The sequence below is a fragment of the Dermacentor albipictus genome, chromosome 1, assembly GCF_038994185.2.
Source record: "Dermacentor albipictus isolate Rhodes 1998 colony chromosome 1, USDA_Dalb.pri_finalv2, whole genome shotgun sequence".
NCBI classification, from domain to species: domain Eukaryota; kingdom Metazoa; phylum Arthropoda; class Arachnida; order Ixodida; family Ixodidae; genus Dermacentor; species Dermacentor albipictus.
In genome coordinates, this window is record NC_091821.1 from 263,787,399 (window position 1) to 263,806,925 (window position 19,527).

The 19,527-nt window shown below is 45.9% G+C and overlaps 1 protein-coding gene across 1 annotated transcript in view; it reads right to left on the reverse strand.

Annotated features, from left to right (window-relative positions):
* The window catches only part of LOC139046737 (cell adhesion molecule Dscam1-like), a 171,624-nt gene that overhangs the window by 110,492 nt on the left and 41,605 nt on the right, over nt 1–19,527 (reverse strand). The window contains exon 3 of the mRNA XM_070523540.1: nt 10,989–11,147. Within this exon, the coding sequence (XP_070379641.1) occupies nt 10,989–11,147 (159 nt within the window). The remainder of the gene's footprint in view (nt 1–10,988; nt 11,148–19,527) is intronic.

Consider the following 19,527-nt stretch of genomic DNA (forward strand, 5'->3'; position numbering starts at 1 on the left):
AAACGCACCACTAGTGTGGAGAGTTTTAATGAGCGTCTTAAGAAAAACAACTTACGAAGACATGTGACCGCGACAGTATCCACATCAGTTTTCCAGGAAAGATTGTTTTCTTTATATAGAGTCCAAGGCATTATATATAGAGTCCAAAGCCAAAATTATTGTTGGCTGACTAAGGGAATAACAGAGGGTTTTTATTTTGTGTTATTGTCATGAAGGTGCCTTTGTCGTAGTTAATTACCATGACCACTCCGCAAAACCAAGAAAGCCACTCCTAGCTCAAGAACGAGTTCGGATAGCCAGAAAAGACGCAAACATGAAAATGGGATGCATCCCCCGTCGATGAAGTTTTTGGACCAGCTCGTCGTGAGGTCATGGCTTTTGAGAGGGCCTGCGCGGGCCTAGTAAACTTTTTACAGTTAAAGATGCACTACGTTGAATTCTAAAAGAACCAAATACTGAACTTAGGAAGCTTTAAATTATTTTACTGAGCATCAGATTGGCGATCCAAAATACGGCAATATGCCTTGAAATTTATGACGTCACACTGACGTCCCGACTGGGAGGTTTCGACACGAAACTAAAAAAAAGTTAAACTTTGACCTCCGTTTCCTCTTCTTATAATCAACACATATTGCCGCGAATTCAACGAAAATAGAGTTTTTAAAGAACAAATTATCAGTGTAAAAATGCATTTACTTCTTATCGTTAGCGTACCTTTAAAGTAGGAACGACAAAGTCCATGTACTACGCCATCATTCATCCTCATGCTGGCTGAACCGCCGAGCTGCAGCTCATGTACACAACCGCGATAGAGTTCCTTCTAGTAATTATTGCAGAAAATTCTATGGAGTTTTCTACAAAAATTACTAGATGGAACTCTAGCCCTCCAATCGTTTTGATACCTGACGGTTAGTACATGCATTTGTCTATTGTCTTCGTGACTTCAAAGGCTCTCCTCTAAAGTTGTTTACTACGCTTTGCCTTTCTAATCTTCCAAAGCACTCGTACTTTTCTAAACAAAGCAAGGTAATGAGTCTCTGCCCGCATGCGTAATGATCTTTATCACGCAATGTTTTCTTGAAAATAATCAACTTTCCAGGACACAAAACTGTCTAAAGACAGAAGAGCAAACTTTAGGCAAATTCATGTAATAACCCTTCAATGCTGGCTGGGCCACCATAGTTGAAGTTTTCGCAGACACTATAACGCCATAGTTCCCTCATGATAATTCCCTCTGTTAATTTTTGTGCGACACTTTAAGGCTGGTATTGTGCACGAGATAAGCGGCACTAAAAAACGCCGCCATTAGTCAGCAAGTATGCAAGTATTATTTGCCTGATCGGGAAAAGAAACCGTGGAGTAAAGTTTAGAGTGCCCAAGTGGTAAGTGCATGATCGTTTGATGGATCCCACGCGAAATGGCCTATTTATCGTGTCGCGTCGTGTCGTGTCGAAAACGATACCGTCACCAATGAACATAATCAGTCAATTTACCCGCCCTCGTGGCTCACTGGCTATGACATCATTCTGCTGAGCGCGAGGTCGCGCGTGCGATACTCTGCGGGACATACTGGACTTTTTCTTTCTTTCCTTTTTTTCTTGCTCATCCACCTATCAAGACGAACACATCGCCAAAATATCAATAGAAAGATCCCAGAATATCCACGCCACCAAATGTCCTTAGCCTTTTCGTTATCGTTCATTTGGAAGCCTCTACTTGCCTCTTTTATTTCTGCATTTCTGCATTTCTCGATGTTGCCGAAGGAAGGAGCTTAGTGATGTAACCAGCAATAGTCAGCCTGAACGCTAATCTAAGAAATTGTGCCAAGTTTAATAGTTTAATGCAGGTATACGCGTACACAAATGATTCGACAGGCGAGCCATTTCCGCGTAAGCACCTTTGCCAAGGTTCTTTTCACCTCGAATAGGGAATTCAGCACAGGCTAGCATTCGGCGGGTAGCCAATACGCAGCGAGTAGGGGCGACATCCCGTGAATACTGACTACTACGTTTGCTTCCCGAATTAGTTCCCTGCAGCACCGAACCAGCGGTGGTTCTCGTGTCATTCAACGACTTCTTTCGTGGCTCCAATACCTAATACCTGTATTTGCCACTCTGTTCGCTCCGAGGGCGGCAGAAGAGTTCCTGAGAAGACTGCGAATCGAACGGCAATGCAGTGCACTGCGCAGCGTTTTCAAGTGAGTGCGACCGACTTTTGTGTCCAGATTAACCATGTTGCCTTTGTTATCGTCAATAGTTTTATGCTAACCGTTTACATTTGAATGATTTTACGCTTTATTACATTTAACCTTCTCGTCTTCACTCCCGTGTTTTTATTTTCGCACCATTCCCTCTGACGTATGCCGGTGAGATATCGCGCACCAGCGGAGCTTCCCTTACTGCGTGTGTGAGCTTCGAGTTCGTGAAGTGAAAGTGTCAGGAAACACTGCATCACGTCGTGCCGTAGCATCAAACCCGCTCAGCAGCGACAGCATAGCAGTGGCAACTTCACCCCTGCAAAATAGCCAGCGAAATAAAAGAAGACAGTCTGCACAGCCAACGTACCATACGGAGAAAGAAAGCAAAAGAAAACATGTGCAGGTTTAGGCTTAAATCCGGTGTTTTCGTCTGTTAAGTAATTTCTTTAACCTCTTTTTAATCATTTTTTTCCGCTTCGCTTTCCATACTTGTCGCCGGAGCCACTGTACAGAATTAAGAAGCCCTAGCGCGCGACGGACGAGTAAGCAATGCAGGCATGCAGAAGAGAAAGCGCGCATTAACGCCCTAATGAACGCGCGCGGTTGTGTTGGCGTTTGCGCAACACGCCCTTGGGGGAACCGCGAGGGGCGCTGCATGGAAAGCAAGATCAGCCACCGCACAAAAATTAATGGCGGGAAAGAAACTGGCTCGCACATGTAGCGTTTGTGCGAGGTGCAGTCCTTAATGGGACGTTCCTTTTACAGTTATCGCGCACTTTTTTCTCTCTTTTTTTCCAACTCGAACGCGCGGACTTCCAAGAAGGTGGTCCCTCTTTCTCTTAACGCTTCTTCATACGTGTATATAAACGCATTTCTGAAACAAGCCACACTAATGCGGCGCGCATTTCGGTAAACGCTGCCTACGATGCAGGTGCCGCGTGATGAGAAGCGCGTCAGTGGTTCCTGGATTCCTTCGAATTTGCATTCTGGTTTTTCACCGGCGGTTAAACTTTTTCCGGTGCGATACTGAAAGAAAAAAAACAAACAAAAGGCAGTGTGTCTGCATTCTTTGCCAGCCACCTGGCGGAACTGGGCGTCGTCGCCTTCAGTGAAGAGCCTTGTGCAGCAAAGACCACACAAAGTAAACTATACAGTAAGCTCATTCGCAGTTATGCATGCTACTATCTAGCCTGACGCTAGGACATAGATACTTGGTTGTATCTAAGAAATTCCGAGAACTGTAGCAGCTGTATTCTTCCAGGACGACTGAAGTAAAGGAAGAATGGCGTTTGCTCTAAATAGAGTGGATACGATGGTTTAAAAATAAGACCACCGACTTCATTTACCGTTTCAACGTAACAATCTTGGATTTTTTTTCAGAGGTGCGTTTTTGAATTAAACAAATATACGAAGAACATATTTCTAACCACACGTGTTTGTTCGGAGTATAGCGGAGTCCTAAATGAGTGCTACCTAACCGCAACGTATGAAGGGCTGATACCCTGAGGTGCTCTTGCGAATGAACCGAAATGTCGAGGCAAAACTAAAACGTAGAAATGTGTATGTTTAAATTTACGATATGTTGCTGACACGCCCATACATCTCCGGGTTTCAGCGCTGTGTGACCATCAGTATAAATGAGGGAGAGATTTGAACATGCAACCTTTTTTGTTTGTGCGTTTGTTCTTATCTTGTCTTAATGCGGCTATATAACAGTGACCGCAAAAGAGGGGCGAAGAGTATACCCCCCTATGTATGTCAAAGTACAAACGAAGAAAAACCAGAGGGCGCCAGTCTTGGCTTGGTATGTTTCGAAGCTTTTGCATTTACTTGCTCGTATTAAATTTTTCTTTCTTTTTTTTCTCGCGTCAGCTTACGAAGTTCGTAGGTGGTCACAACAATGCGTAAATAAAAGGCTTTCCGTTCAAAGCACTCAAGTGGCGTTTAGCTGGTGCTTGACCTTCCTTTTAGCTTTTGCATGCCAACCATTCTCGTTCCCTGTAAAAGAAAGTTTCTAGCCTTCGAGAAAGTATCGAGGCGCTCGGGAAGATGAAGGGTGCAGAAAAACGATTGGACGTGCTACAAAAGTCAGTGTTTCAACTCTTTCTCTTCGTCCTTTCCCATGACCCTCCAAGCGCCGCTCTACGATTCCTCGTTTTGCCACTCGCGTGCAACTTTTTTTTGTGTTCCTCGTCCTCGGGCTTCCCATCTCGTCCATGCCATCCAAGGCACCCTTGTCTTTGCTTGAGCAGTAATGCCTTCTCGATAGATTGAAGAGCTGCTCTTAGAGCCTACAACAAATACAAGCGGCACCGTGGGGATCCTCTTGATGTATCTCTGTGCGCCGGAGCTGGCCTAACGCTCTCCGGTCCACCTGCCGCAGGGACGCAAACTTGGTCCCGGCTGGAGGCTGATCGCTCCCCGCCTGCTGCCCCCTTCTTTTGCTCGCCCCAACCGTCCACTGATCCCAAAGTGACCGCCGTGCCACTCTTGGCATTTCTCCACTACTTCGATGTTCTTTCATTTTTTTTTTGCCTTAGCTTCAGCCTATCTATCCCTAGCCGCTTGGTCATGACTTTCCTTTCTTCGTTGTCTTCGGACATTGGTAAGTGTTTTCAAAAGCGGCCTTAACGTGTCACACCTCAGTTTCCTATGTTTACTGCTTCCTTTTCATTCTTTCTTGCTCCTCAGTGGTGCAAAAGTTGTTCTTGTACCGATATTATTATCTATCGTCTTCGTGTTTCTTCTTGGTTTCTGGCTAAAAGTCGCTGTCGCAAGTAGACGAGCTCGCGCAGTTATAGATGGGTTTTAGAAGAGTACCACATGTTGAATAAGAGCGCGCGTTGACTGTTCACCAGTGCAAGACTAACGTGGTGAGCGTAGAGAGATAGAGAGAAACAAAAGCAAGCGCCGGGTCGTTAACCAGATAACACCTCTGGCTTGCGATCCTGTACTGGGGAAGGAAAAAGGCGTGTGAAAGAATGAAAGAAAATAGAAAAGAAAGGAAACGAAGGAAATAACGTACAGAGCACCATGGGGTTCAAGCAGCTGAATGTAGTTAAGCTAATCAATCAATCAATCAATCAATCAATCAATCAATCAATCAATCAATCAATCAATCAATCAATCAATCAATCAATCAATCAATCAATCAATCAATCAATCAATCAATCAATCAATCAATCAATCAATCAATTCACCTAACATTAAACGTGGCTGGTTCAAGTTTACAGTATGGGAGCCCCTCCACGATACCAGTAAAGTCACATAATTGGAAATTTAAAACACAGCAAAGAACGTTCGTAAGAGTAAATACGCGGGCTTTTTCATGAGCGTTCTCGTCAATTTTATGTGTTTCTTTGTCGCAGGCCATATTTCAGCATTTCCAGTATACAGAACAGTTTAAATCACATTTTGCGCATACATTTGTCAGATTTTAGCAAAGGCTTGCGGAGCAAGGACACCATCAGCGGCTTATCTGTTTTTTGTTGCAGAGGAAAAAGAAAGCAAAAAAAAAGAGATTGTGCGCGTAGGTGTAGATCGTTGCATCCCGTATTTCTTTCACGCTTAATACATCGTCTGCGAAGGTGCTCGGCGACTTTTCCTTTGCACGCAGCCATGTCCGCACTTTCAGCAGCTGCACTTAACATGAATCGTGCTCTCGACATAAAAACGCGAAGAACAGTCAATGTACTTCTCAGTTGAGGCGGCGCCAAACGCATTTCCTACCGTCACATAAAAAAAAGATAGCTTTTAAGTGGGTGATTACTTGGTAAGGTTCTATAATCTACTTCACCCTTGCGGTCACTAGGACACGCAATAACTAGCATAAATAAATGAGGGAGGGCAGACGGTTGGGGTTGGAGGGCGAGCGGAACAAGGTTTCGTATTTTGTTAACAGCGCATTTCCTGCACCGGGTTGTTCCCGGCAACCATCACGAAAAAACGGGGCCGTAATGCCGGCTGCTCGGGGAAAACACGCAGTGAAAGGCGCTACTAAGGACAGCGAAGAAAAACTAGAAACGTATATGCACCACACTCGAAGGAGAGGATGCGGGTGCGAGGCGCACTTCGTTTCAAAACCGCGACCACCGGCAACATTTCCTGGAGCAGCAGGCAGGCGAGCGCCGGGTGGAGCATGGGGTGCTTAGCGCCTGCAGTCGCCACTGAGATGGCTGAGTCGCGGCGCAAAACCGCCGCTGTAGCTCGTTGCCTGGCGCAATTTTATCCCGCACACCTGAATGGCCGTGGCTGGTCCTAGCTGGACCGGGGCACTCAATAGCCACCGCCGCGTGGAGATTTAAGCGTATCTCCTTGCGCATGCGCGGAGAAAACAGAAAAAAGAAACAGTAACTGAAAGAACAAATCGCTTCCTCGTTTATGCGGTGCCACGAAGGAGCGCGTCGCTCCATAAAGGATCGTAGCGGTGAGGTGCCTACCTAGTCTCCGAATATCTCAGCACCTCCTCTGGTCCGCTGAAACGGGAGAGGCCGTCATTAGATGCATGTCCACTTGGTGACTTTGTGGTTCCGGTTTTACCGCCAGGCCGTCACTTCTACCGCTTAACGTTTAGCTTTGCGATGTGATACACGTACGTATATATATATATATATATATATATATATATATATATATATATATATATATATATATATATATATATATATATATATATATATATATATATATGTAGTCATATAATGAGAAGCCAACAAACACTGACACCAAGTACAACATAGGGGAAATTGCATGTGCTTAATAAATGAAATAAAGTAATGATAAATTAATGGAAATTACAGTGGATGAAAAAACAACTTGCCGCAGGTGGGAACCGAACCCACAACCTTCGCATGTCGCGTGCGATGCTCTACCAATTGAGCTACCGCGGCGGCGTTTCCCCATCCACTTTCTTGGGTATTTATGTGTACTAGTAGAACCCTGGGAGTGTTAGCCAGCGCCCCCACTCACAGACCTTGGCGGCGGACGTGGAACGTCTTTTTTGCCGCAGGCGTCACGAGAACGTGATCTTTTCGGGTGAAGGCAACTGGTCAATAAACCCACATATGCTACCTGAAGGCATCAATGTTGCCGGATTCGAGACCCTCGTTATGTAATAAACGAGAAGAAAGGGGGTTAACCGAGGGACCCGATATTTATTAGTCATATAATGAGAAGCCAACAAACACTGACACCAAGTACAACATAGGGGAAATTGCATGTGCTTAATAAATGAAATAAAGTAATGATAAATTAATGGAAATTAAAGTGGATGAAAAAACAACTTGCCGCAGGTGGGAACCGAACCCACAACCTTCGCAAGGTTGTGGGTTCGGTTCCCACCTGCGGCAAGTTGTTCCCACCTGCGCCACACTAGCTCAATTGGTAGGAGCACCGCACGCCTAATGCGAAGACATAGGTTCGTATCCCACCTCTAGCCCGTTCTCTTTTCATCCACTTTCATTCAGTTCTTTAATCAATCTTTAAATTAAACACTACAAGTGATTTCCGCTATGGTGTCTTTGGTGTCATTGTTTGTTGACTTCTTATATATATATATATATATATATATATATATATATATATATATATATATATATATATATATATATATATGTGTGTGTGTGTGTGTGTGTGTGTGTGTGAAGAGAGAGCGCCCAAAACTGCAGTGACATAAGAAAACGGCACCATGGCAAGAAGGAAACGACAGGAAGTTCATCGAAACGTTCATTCATTCCTTTTTCTTCTTGTCGTTAAAGCTCTTAGGTTCATATTTTTCTTAAAGCGTTGTTGCATCTATGCTACATTAACAAATTTCTGCCGTGACACCCGTTTGAAATATCAGTAGATGCTTCTAAGCATAATTTGCTGATTGTATTAGGTTGGCAGGACATAGCCGAGGCAAAGCTTCTTTTTTCTTTTCTTTTTTCAAGAGTCGCGTGCCTACTATGCGCTCTCTTAGTACATTAAGCCTTGTCTGAATGACGCCGTCGCTGCGCGCCGCCTTGAGTGCTCTAAGTTCGACGCGAAAGAAAGAAGCGCACGGTGAAAGCAGTAGGTTATTTCAGGCATAATACATAGTACGGCAATACGCAGCAAATGATGTTAGAAATGTTATCAGCAGTACCAAAGAAGTGAAAAGGAACGTCTCTGAAAGAAAATAAGGGGGGTAACCAACGCTCTCTTGCGAAACTTGGCATAATATTACTCTAATCTCTTATGAAGTATGTCATATCGCGTTCGTCCTGTCTCTTCATGTTCACGACACATGGGAAAAAGCAACAATAATAAGTTTGGCTGTGTGTCATTTGCAGTTAAAAAGCACGGAGCCCTAATTATGCTTGCCGCTGAATACTGATTGAGATTCATGGTTTCACTGTGTATTTTATTTATTTTTATTTACAGAATACTGCAGTCCAACATGTGGCCCAGACAGTAGTGAATTTGTTTATAGAGTATTGATAAGCAATGCAAACGTTCGAAGGAAAAGAAGAAAAGCAAAACAAAGAGACAGCGTTGTCACAATAAAAAAGAAAAACGATGTGCTATGCAAGAGATTGCGTAGAGTGCAATAAAATCAATAAGAATTTTTCGTAAAAAGAAGACCGAGGAAAAATTTTCAATACCAGTAATCCAGACTTATCAGGCCTTTTCATGCTGTGTAAGAAAGAGTGCAAAAATTTTCTTCTTGACGCCGTCTATGTAATTCAGTTGCATGTCTGCTCCTGTATATCATTGAAATATGGTGCATCTGAGATGTCTGCCCTCTAAAAAAATTAAATAAAATATTAGCGGAGTTCTTTCACACATGAAAAATTATTTTGTTTCTACTGCACCGAGTGCTTATAACTAATGTCATCTCGTTATCTCACAACTATATCATACTACAACTCGTAATAACGCGGAAGCACAAAGATTGGCGTTGCTTGTTATTAGCATTTTTAATCTTACGCAAACAAACCGGTCCTTCTCAGTGAATCAAACCAAACTTATACCGCTGCGGCTCATTTTTCCTTTCATAGATGACAGTCAATTACAGCTAGTCAGACCCGCCGTGGTTGCTCAGTGGCTATGGTGTTGGGCTGCTGAGCACGAGGTCGCGGGATCGAATCCCGGCCACGGCGGCCGCATTTCGATGGGGGCGAAATGCGAAAACACCCGTGTGCTTAGATTTAGGTGCACGTTAAAGAACCCCAGGTGGTCAAATTTCCGGAGTCCTCCACTACGGCGTGCCTCATAATCAGAAAGTGGTTTTGGCACGTAAAAACCCCAAATATTATTATTATTATTACAGCTAGTCAGATTAAGCCTGTCACGCTCTAACCGTCATGGGTGTCTCGATGTTTCTGGCGTTCTGCCACGAGGGACTTGTTCGCAGTTTCGATTTCTGCATCATTCCGATGGTGGTGGCTGGGAGAAGAGAGGAATGGAGAAGAGGTCATAATGCGAAAGTGTGACTGTATTCAGATATATCATAAGAAGCCAACAAACACTGACACCAAGGACAACATAGGGGAAATTACTTGTGCTTAATAAATGAAATTAGTTAATTTCATTTATTAAGCACAAGTAATTTCCCCTATGTTGTCCTTGGTGTCAGTGTTTGTTGGCTTCTAATGATATGACTAATGAAAATCGGGTCCCTCGGTTAACCCCCTTTCTTTTCGTGTATTCAGATATGTATTTGGAGTCCTGTAACAATTGTAATACATTTGCATTGTAACACTTACAAAGGGGGGCATATTCATATGTTTATAAGTACCAACTGGCACTCTTCTCCCTAAGTAACGATAGTACAAGGCCAGAGGTAACTTGAAATCTACTGCTTACGTAATTCGCAGAAATATTTACAGGTGCCAACACTATGTAACTCAGGTGCCAAGTGTCATGTTATGGCATCTGCAACAAGACAACTGCGCCTGTAGTCAATCGTATATCGCCCTGCATATTTTATTAACATCGATGCTGTGTTTAGAACTTTCAAAAAATTAACAAGAGCATCCAATTTCGTTTCTTTCTTTTTTTTCTGCCATCGTTTTCTCTTGCGTCTATTTCTTTCTTTTTCCAGGAAACAGCTCCATTTATTACAAAAAGGTGAAAATGTGCATTTTAATACACGGTATTTAAGGTTAAATATATTTAAGGGCTTCACATGTGAAAAACAACAATGTGGTTATGAAGTACGCCGTAGTGTAATAATCCGCCGACCAATTTCAGCCACCTCGGTATTTCTTTAACGTGCACGAAAGTTGAAGCAGACGAGTGTGTTCTGCATTTCGCCGCCATCGCAGTGCAGCCGTCACGGGCAGGATCGCCTTTGTAAGCGTCACCAGGTTCAGATTGCAGGTGCGCTTAACGGGACCCCAGGGATTGAAATTATTCGTGCAGTCCTTCCGGCGGCTGTGTCCCTCATTTGTCATAGCGTAGCTTCGGGACGTTCAACTACAATCACTATTATTATCAGCCCGTCTCGTCGCTGTCACCTGATGAAACTCCCAGCCATATTCAGTCAGTCAAACCAACCCCGTACTGCACGCCGCATCCTATGTGTACCACATCCAAACCGTTCAGTGATAAGTGTGGCATTCGATCACCTCCCCTGTTACTAAAAAAAAACAAAAAAAACAAACAAGCTGTATGGTTTTGACTGTAGCACCTCGGAAGGTATGTGCGTTTCTTTTTTTCACTCTCCGTTCCTGCGAAGAGTACTCCTCTCGCCAAGAGCTCGACGACAGCCGCGCGTGGGTCTGTTGCGTGCGCGGGCTGACGTGCGTGGCGTGTGAGATGCACTTACCGGTGACGACGAACTTTCCCCAGATGCCGCTCTCGACCTTCTCGCCGGTGAGCGAGTCCTTGACGACGCAGCGGAAGCGGCGCCGCTCATCGTTGCGCGTCACGCCGTTCACCACCAGCAGGCCGCTCGAGAACGCCTGGAATCGGCTCCGATTGGACGCTGCAGGGGGAGACAAGCCGCAAGCTTGTATAGTACAGCGTGAAATCGTTCTTGTGTGACTTCACGTAGCGAATTGGCAAAACGAGACTGCATGCAACGCAAACATCGAGGACACCAGACAGTTTCACGCAGAATGTCCATATTCAGTTTCGCATGAGAGAGAGAGAGAGTTTGGGGGCGCAGGTATATGGGGAAAGTCAGTTGTATGGGGTATGGTATGAAGCCATTTTCGCCTTTTTCTTTACCCCCGATAACGGAACGAACTTCTGCACCGCCACCACGAAAAGTTATCTGGTTCTTCCAGTGAGAGCCTTAAAGAGAAGCCTAAGGCATTTCCCGATCAAGTTATGTTATATAAGTTATATAAGCTATGAAGGAAGCTATGAACGAAGTTATATAAGCTATGAAAAACAACGACAGAACGGTGGCACGTAGGCTTGCTGCGTTGACCGAAATGTAAGTACACAGAAAGTCTAAAATGCACTCACTCTCTCCCCCTCTCAGCATTTGCAACACTATTTATACGCAAGATATCGGCAAATTGAGCGCCTACTTTAAATGTTTGATCTAATAAGGCGCTTTTCGTGATGCCAATAGGATATCTCCCAACGAAGATAAAGAATGTTTGCAATGCCATAAATCACGCAGGGGCTTCAGTGTATGGAGCAAGTTTCCGTAAAACATTAGGTGTAGCATCCGCGTACTTGTGCAGGAAATGTCACGGCTTCCCCATCGTCTTTCGTTTTGTTCAGTTCTCGGCCTTCCCCACAGTGTATGTTAGCGAAACTGGATCAATCCTGCTTAATTTCTCTGCTTTTTCTCTTTAGATATAAATCTCGTTCTCTCCCTCTCGCTTTTTTGCAACTGCTCAATATGAACGAGGCGTGAAGAACGAACATAAATATGATCATTGAGACAAACACAAACAATATAAACTACAGCTATTACATTTTGTATCCGAATTTAGCTTTTTGTTTGTTTGTTTCTTTATGTGTTTGTTTGTTTGTTTCCTTACTTGCTTGCTTGCTTGTAGAGAATTTCTTTTCAGATCTAGCTCTCCATCTAGCCGCTATACTCCATGGATGCTGATTAAAACGAACATCATCTTTTGCATTAAAGTCTATCGTGCACCTAGCTATATTAGCCAGATTCACATTGACGGCAGATGCAATGAAACGCGCCCCAGTTATGTTGAAGACATCGGAACCTACTCGCCTCTGCTGGTCACAAGTAGCTGCACTAAACCATGCGTCATCATTTATTTGCGGCTAACTGAATACGACTGAATAAAGTCAACGCCTGACGTGATCTAATTGAAAGCGACGCAACGAAAACCACCCAGCTTCGCAAAGTCAGCGCACTGCTCTCATGCAGCAGGTCCTTTCCAGAAAGAGTAACGTACAAAACCATATGTTTTGATGAACTATACGCAACTTAGTCGAGAAGTAATGGGCTCTGATATTTGCCATACTACATCTTCGAATTCTGCATGAGGTGCTACGTCAGAGATCTTGTGCCTGCTGCGCACCACATTTATATATTCAATTCCAGGTCATGATGCTTGTGGATGCACATGTGAGTAGTCTTTCGAGATTAGACCTCCAGCAACGGCTTCCGTTTATCGCTATTCGGACGGCTATTTATCAATGAGTGGCCTACGTTGGCGGCATTGTTTGCACAATCATTCGCATCGCCTTTTTCATTGTAAAAGCGAAAAAAAAGTAAATAACACTTGCTAGCAGGCACTCCTCGCCCTTCGCTTAAGGTGGCCTTTAGAGATAGGCTTAAATACAGCAAAATGCAGGCACCCCGCATTTTCAACCGTAATCGCAACAAATATTATTGATAATACCTTTCAAGTATAGTTTCTTTTATTCAAGACAAACAAGCATTTAATCACTTCTGAAGGTATTACAGACTGACCGGTGTGCCATCACAGCTTTTATTGAAATACATTGGAACCGCGGCCAGAGACTTCAACGACTGCAGCCCAGAAGCGTGATTGAGAACAGTGCAAAAAATGGGGTTGGAGGAAGTGAGAAACGGCGCTCAAGCTTGACTCAAAACATTTTTGGTCATTTTTTGAGTGCCCAAGGCGCTCAAAAATGACAAAAAGAAAAAAAAATCACCGACTATTACCATACTCCATAATGCGAAATTTTAGCGCAGCTGTATACGTGTTTTCATTTCGCGATAAACTGGCTGACACGAGCAATCTGTCTCCTGCGGCACGTTGCAAACGGAGCGATGTGTGGCGCGACTGCCTCGCTAGTAGGGAGATTGCGAGAGGCGGCGCGTGGGTGACGCGTGGGCGCGCATGACAGGAGCCGCCGCAGAGAGACCCGCGCTCATGCAGCGCTTTGTCTCCATACAGCTGACGCGCGGTACTCTGGCGCCATGTCGTGGCTATCGTCAGCGAAAAGTCCGTCTTGCGCGGCACTACGCTTTTGTTATCACGCTTGCGCCGCACCCTTTTCCTCCGATTTCCGGCTCATGGTTCCTCTGCACCCACCTCCTCCGCTTTCCTCCTCGCGCTCCCTTGGCTATCGCCGTCTTTCATCTGCCGCTGCGCTCCGCGTTCGCTTTCATCCTTCACTATGTTCGTTCGCTCGGTTACGAGGGACGACGTCGACGCTCGCCGCAGGAACGGGCGCCTAGGAGCTGCGCTCTAAAACGCTTTATTTTTATTCGCAGTCAGAGTTCATTTGTTAGTTCAGCGCCGTGTTTCTCGTGACGCCTACACCAACCTCCACTGCACTGTCCCATGAACTAAAATTTAAACCAATTTCCGCATTTTCCTGTTGTTCTGAAGGCTGGACTCGATACAACGTTGTGCAGTGAAAAATACGATTCAACGCACTCTACCAACGAAAGGGGAGAACCACGTGGCTCGAGTTTAAAGTCGGCGTCGGGCTCTACCTACGCCCGAATGATTTCGATTGTTCCTTTTTCCGCTCTTAGACAGCAAGTGTACGAAATAAAAGAAGTATCCGGCAAAATCCCTTTTCATCTTTCTTAATTTTCAGTGTGTGCGTGAAGAAAGAACGGAGGACAGACCTAAAGGTCTCTCCTCTTCTTTTTGTATACTTTGTCCTCTCGATACGTTGGCCCTTCGTCGTAGCGTGCAGCTATACCAAGCGCAAAACCAGAAAGAAGCGAGCCGGTTAACGTCTCCTGCGCGCGGGGTCGCGTTGCTGCTCCGCCTGGCCGGTCGTTCTCTTCGACTGCGCATCCATGCACGATGGAGGTGCAGCAAGCCGGCGCAGACGAGGGGCGACCAGCAGACGCGGCGGCGCCGGCGCAGTCCGCACGGTTCCGGCCCATTGTCAAAAGAGGGAGAGCGCGGCCGGAGCTCGGACTGTTCCGCGCTCGCCGCTGCAAATTTTCGGCCTCCAGGCGCGCGGCAATGAGCAAACGGAACAAAGAGGACTGCGCTCCGGCGCAGAGGTCGATTCGCATCCTTGCCGCGCCCACATCCATCATTGCGGAGAAGAGTCCATCTTTTTGCGCCATGCTTGTTGTCGTCGTCGTCCTCATCACCACGGCTTTCTCTCTCTCTCTCTCTCTCTTTGTGCGCCCGTATTCCACGAGCTCCAGAAGTGAAGGCGGAGCGGAACAAAAGCGCCAGCATGTGCAGAAAGGGAAGAACCGCCGGCGTCCCGTTTTCCCAAGATTCCTTGCCCAGTTGGCTTGCCCGAAATATTTTTTTTTTCTTCGGCATCTGCGCTGCCCCATTCTTATTTTTCCCTTTTCTACTCGAACGAATGCGAAGCGAGCGAGATGACGAGGAGAAGCGTCTGGAGGGCATGCAGTTTGTGCGCGAGCTCACTGGGCAGCGAGCGAGCGAACGAATCGCCTTTTGAAAGCAACGATGAAAATCATTGAAAAGTAGAAAAGAAGTGGCGCCTGCATCGGCAGCAAAGACCTGCGCGCTGACCAACCGACAGTGAGATGGGAAATGGGCCGGCAACGGAGTGCTCAGACGACGGCTCGCTGCGCCCCGTTGTTGTTCCGAGTCTGTGAGGGGAAGAAACAAAAGGTAAAGGAACAAATGCTGCGCCCTTTTCTCTTTCCTGCTCGGGTGGCCGGTTAGAACGGGCATCCGTGAGGGAGGCTTGCGGCGAGGCGGACGACGTAGCGTGATATCTGGCATGGGAACAATTAGTAGGGCTCAGAACTTGTGCTCCATGCCTTCAACTAATCGTATTTCTTCAGCTATGAATTGTTTGGCCCTAAATCGTCGGGGTATTGTCTTCTAACTATCAGTGCGATGCAGCTGTCTTGGCAGAAATGTGTAAACTCAGCCACAAAGAGTTGGTACGTGTAGGCTTCGTTTGAAGTGAAGAAGCAGGATCACCCTTATAGTTTTCGATAGATTAGCATACACGCGCAATCCCAAGCATAACAGTGGCCGACAAGTAAGCGATGTTTTTTCTCACCTTCCTACCCCCCCCCCCCCTCCCCCGCCTCCTTAACCCTTCCAGGATTCAACCGCACTGCCGCTTCCTCTCAAACGCTGTACCAGCGCTCTACCTTTTCCGTCGTAATTTTGTCTCTGCGCCTCTTTTCATTTTGCTTACGCGCTGGAACATGTGTATTTTCCACTCCCTGCTTCCAGGCAGCCAGTCCTTTCTACGCTATAATATAATGTTACTGAGCCTGTGTTTCACTGGTATCGGTAAAAAAATAATAATACATGGTGAGGCTAAGTGATTAAGCACGTGCTTAATCCTGTTATTTTTGTTTTGTCTTTTTGTCCACTTATACCGCCCTCCCTTCAAAACTTTTTTCCGGTGTTTAATCTTCAGGTAGACAAGCTGGTTATTGGTCGATGGCAGGCACAAAACGGTTTTAACGGAGTGAGTGAGTGAGTGAGTGAGTGAGTGAGTGAGTGAGTGAGTGAGTGAGTGAGTGAGTGAGTGAGTGAGTGAGCAAGGAAGCAAGGAAGCAAGCAAGTTAGTAATTAGTGCAAGTAAGTAATTAAGTAAGTAAGTAAGTAATTAAGTCAGTAAGTAAAGTAAGTAAATTAAAGCAAGTGAAGTAAAAGTAAGCAAATAAAGTAAAGCAAGTAAACAAGTAAGTAAGTACCCTTATCTGTCTTTTATCTGTCCTTATCAACTTAACGGACATGATCCAACCATTATCGCTTTTTATCAACTATATCGGACTTGATCTGACCCTTATCAACCCTCCGCAGTCCTTATCAACATTTAAGAATTGTTCCAACGATTACAAGCCCTTATCGCCCTTTAGAACCTTATCCATTCATGTCAAATTATTGTAAACCGCGATCAGACCCATATAACCCCTCATCAGCCTTATTATTCTTATCAACTCAGTGACTGCTTATCTGCCTATGTTGCGCGAAAAGACAGACAACGTGGTTTAACAAATTGATATGGTTCAGGTATATTCGCTTTCTGCAAGCGTGTGTGTTTAACGCCTCGCAAGTAACGGCTGTTTCACATGACGCGATCGGGGCGAAAACAAATCGTTCTGCAGCGCACGTCGCAGAGCGATTTTCGCTGATAGCTTTCACATGCGTTTGAGACAGCGCGATTTCCGTCGCTGCGATTTCCAAGGTTGCTGCCTGCATCGTTAAATAAAAACAACATGGAAACTAGTCAAGTATTCGAATTTTCCTATTATTATTCGTTAATAGAATAAGCACACCATTTTTTAACGTTTGAAAGCGTGGAGACTTTACGACAGCTTGCAGATGCGGTGAGTGAGACGCTGCACAACACCGCAAGTATGAGCGTGCGGCTTGTGCGGCGACGGTGGGGTGGTTGCGTTTAGTACGCTCTAGTTTAGTTGCTACTATGGAAGCCACAACTTTTTTCCTGGATGAGTATTTGCTTTTGCAGAAGAACAAGCTACCTTTGAGTGTGCATGTATAAGCAGCTAGCACATTTTGTAGCGATGAAAAGGTTGACGACGGTGGCGATCGAGTGGGTGCGTGCCTTATGTTGAAGCGGCGTCCTTCTCCCGACCTGGATAGCGTGCAGCTTCTCCTTTTAAACGAATCGTGTAAGCGGAAGAAGAGGAAAATGGTTATGAAGCTCCTAAGCCGCAAACGCTGGTGTGCACGCCCTATTAAAACATGGCTAAAACTGGCGCGCGACATTGCTCCACAGAGCTACCAACGAGCGGTAAAACAGGAAAGCGCCTATTTTGACGGCGCTTTGTTTCGTCACACGTCGCGCCGATCGCTGCGACTCAGCGAAGGCGCCAACGGCGCGACCAACTTGGAATCCAGTCGCGGAGAGCCCACGACGTCGCGGCGGCCGCTGAGCCACGGAATTCGCTGTGTCGCCGACTGAAAATTGCGCCATGTGAAAGGACCTTAAGGCACTCGGCTTCTGGGCGTCACGCGTTAGGGAGGGTTTTCCTCAGCGAGTCGACATATAAATGCTTATGCATTTAAAAGTGAGCGCGCATGTTCTATAGCTGACGAAGAAGACTGAAGTTACGGGACGCATTCGTCACCACCGCGAGTGTCTCATCGCATAAAGGATGTCCCAACTAATGTTAGCCAATATTTTAAAAATATGCAAAATAACTCTATAAGGACGCTACCAAATGTATGTTTTTGGCAATTGTATGGAGCAAGTCACAATAATGTTCGTATTCTGCTCAATTGCACAAATACTCACGAATAATTAACCATCAAACCACGCAAGTATTTCCTGTAGGGCAAAACTTTCAATGATGAAGTTGTAGAGCGCTCCCCTTGGAAACATTTAATTCATCAGTTTGCCAACTTCCTACTTGTTACGTAATCATCTTTCGCGACCTAAAGAAAGGTGGCGAAATATGAAAAAGGGCACCAGTCAGGCTTCCTTACGCGCAGCGATTGCAGTGCTCTCAAACGTGCCGCGTATTAACGAACAGCACATTTAGCTTGATGAGCTGGATGATCTATTTATCCCTTTCCAGACCCTCCGCGAAGGAAGCAGATCAGTGAAGTAAATTGCGCAATTAACGCCTGCGCCACTGCCCTGTCACTTTTTAAACGCCAGCATGCGCTGGTTCGTCCATACGTGGTACGTTCGAGAACACTGCAATCGGGTCGCGCAAACGAACATGTCACGTGCTTTTTCTTTCGTACTTCGTGGGCTTACTTTAGGACGCAGAAAAAAATGCTTACGTAACAAGTAGGATGTTCGAAGCTGCTAAATCTTGTTTCGTAGGGAGTTCTACAACTTTCTCATTGGAAGTTATGCCCTAAGGTTAAAACTTACGAAGGGGCTGATAATTCCTGACTAATTATGCAATTAGGCAGAAAACAAGAACAGTGTGACTTACCCTGTAAAATAGCCACTGACATGCATTCCGGTGCGCACTCCTAGAGCTATCCAGTACATTTTTAAAGCTTAGCTAAAGTTAGCTTGGAGACCCTGCATACCGCGGTGCGTTGGCACGTTTTCACAAGGTCGAGCACACCACGTCTTTTGCTTCAACACGTTCTGATGCTGCATTAAACTTTCGCTCACTCTGCAACTTGCACCTTGGTGGCATAGGGACGCGTTCGTCACTGAAATCTTCGTCTCTCGTTATAATGCGCCATTTGGCGTGCTGGCATCATGAAACCTTCGCATTCGCCGGCTATCAAAAGTTCAGAGCTGGCAGACCAGCTCTGGGCCGTCCGGCAAGCCCAAGATGCCGCTCGAGTCCAAGGACTTCGAGCCGTCACCTGAGGCCACCACAAGCAAGAATAGCCGGACTATTATTTAATAAAGTTTCTTCTTCTTTCGCCGCTTCTCACTGTGCGTAGCATCAACATAATATTTTTATTGCCAATTATGTGGACAGTCCAAGAGCATTTTTGCCGTCGCCCCGTGATGTTCTGTATATACCACAAAGGCGATAACACCATCGAGGCGCCGTATGCTGTATGTAGGAGTGAAAACGCTCGCGAGGGCAGCCGACATCGCGGCTCAATCTGGCGCGCGCGAAGGAACAAAGCGGATAGCAAACGCGCCGTCTTCCGTCGGGCGAAAGGCCGTGGGGGGGGGGGGGGGGGGGTCGTCGTTGGGCGCCTGCGGGAACTGCGTATTTCGCGACCGGGCGCAAGGGTAACTGCTGAACGCGACTCAAGCTCGCGCGCGAAACGGAGGAAAGTGAGGAGGCAGCTTCCGATGAAGCTTTTTAAACTTCGTCAAGTAGCGACATTCTCCTCCTCTGCCTTCACTCCTCTACGTTTCTCCTCTCTTTCACGCCCCCTCCTCGACCGCTGCGCCACCTACACCGCTCGAGCGTAGCAACAGCGCCAGCATGCGCTCCTCGCCACTCTGTAGACACTTCTCGAGCGAAAAATTGCGCTGAAGCACGGCGCGAGGGCCCACGTGATGCTATTAGGCCAATAGCGACGCGGCTT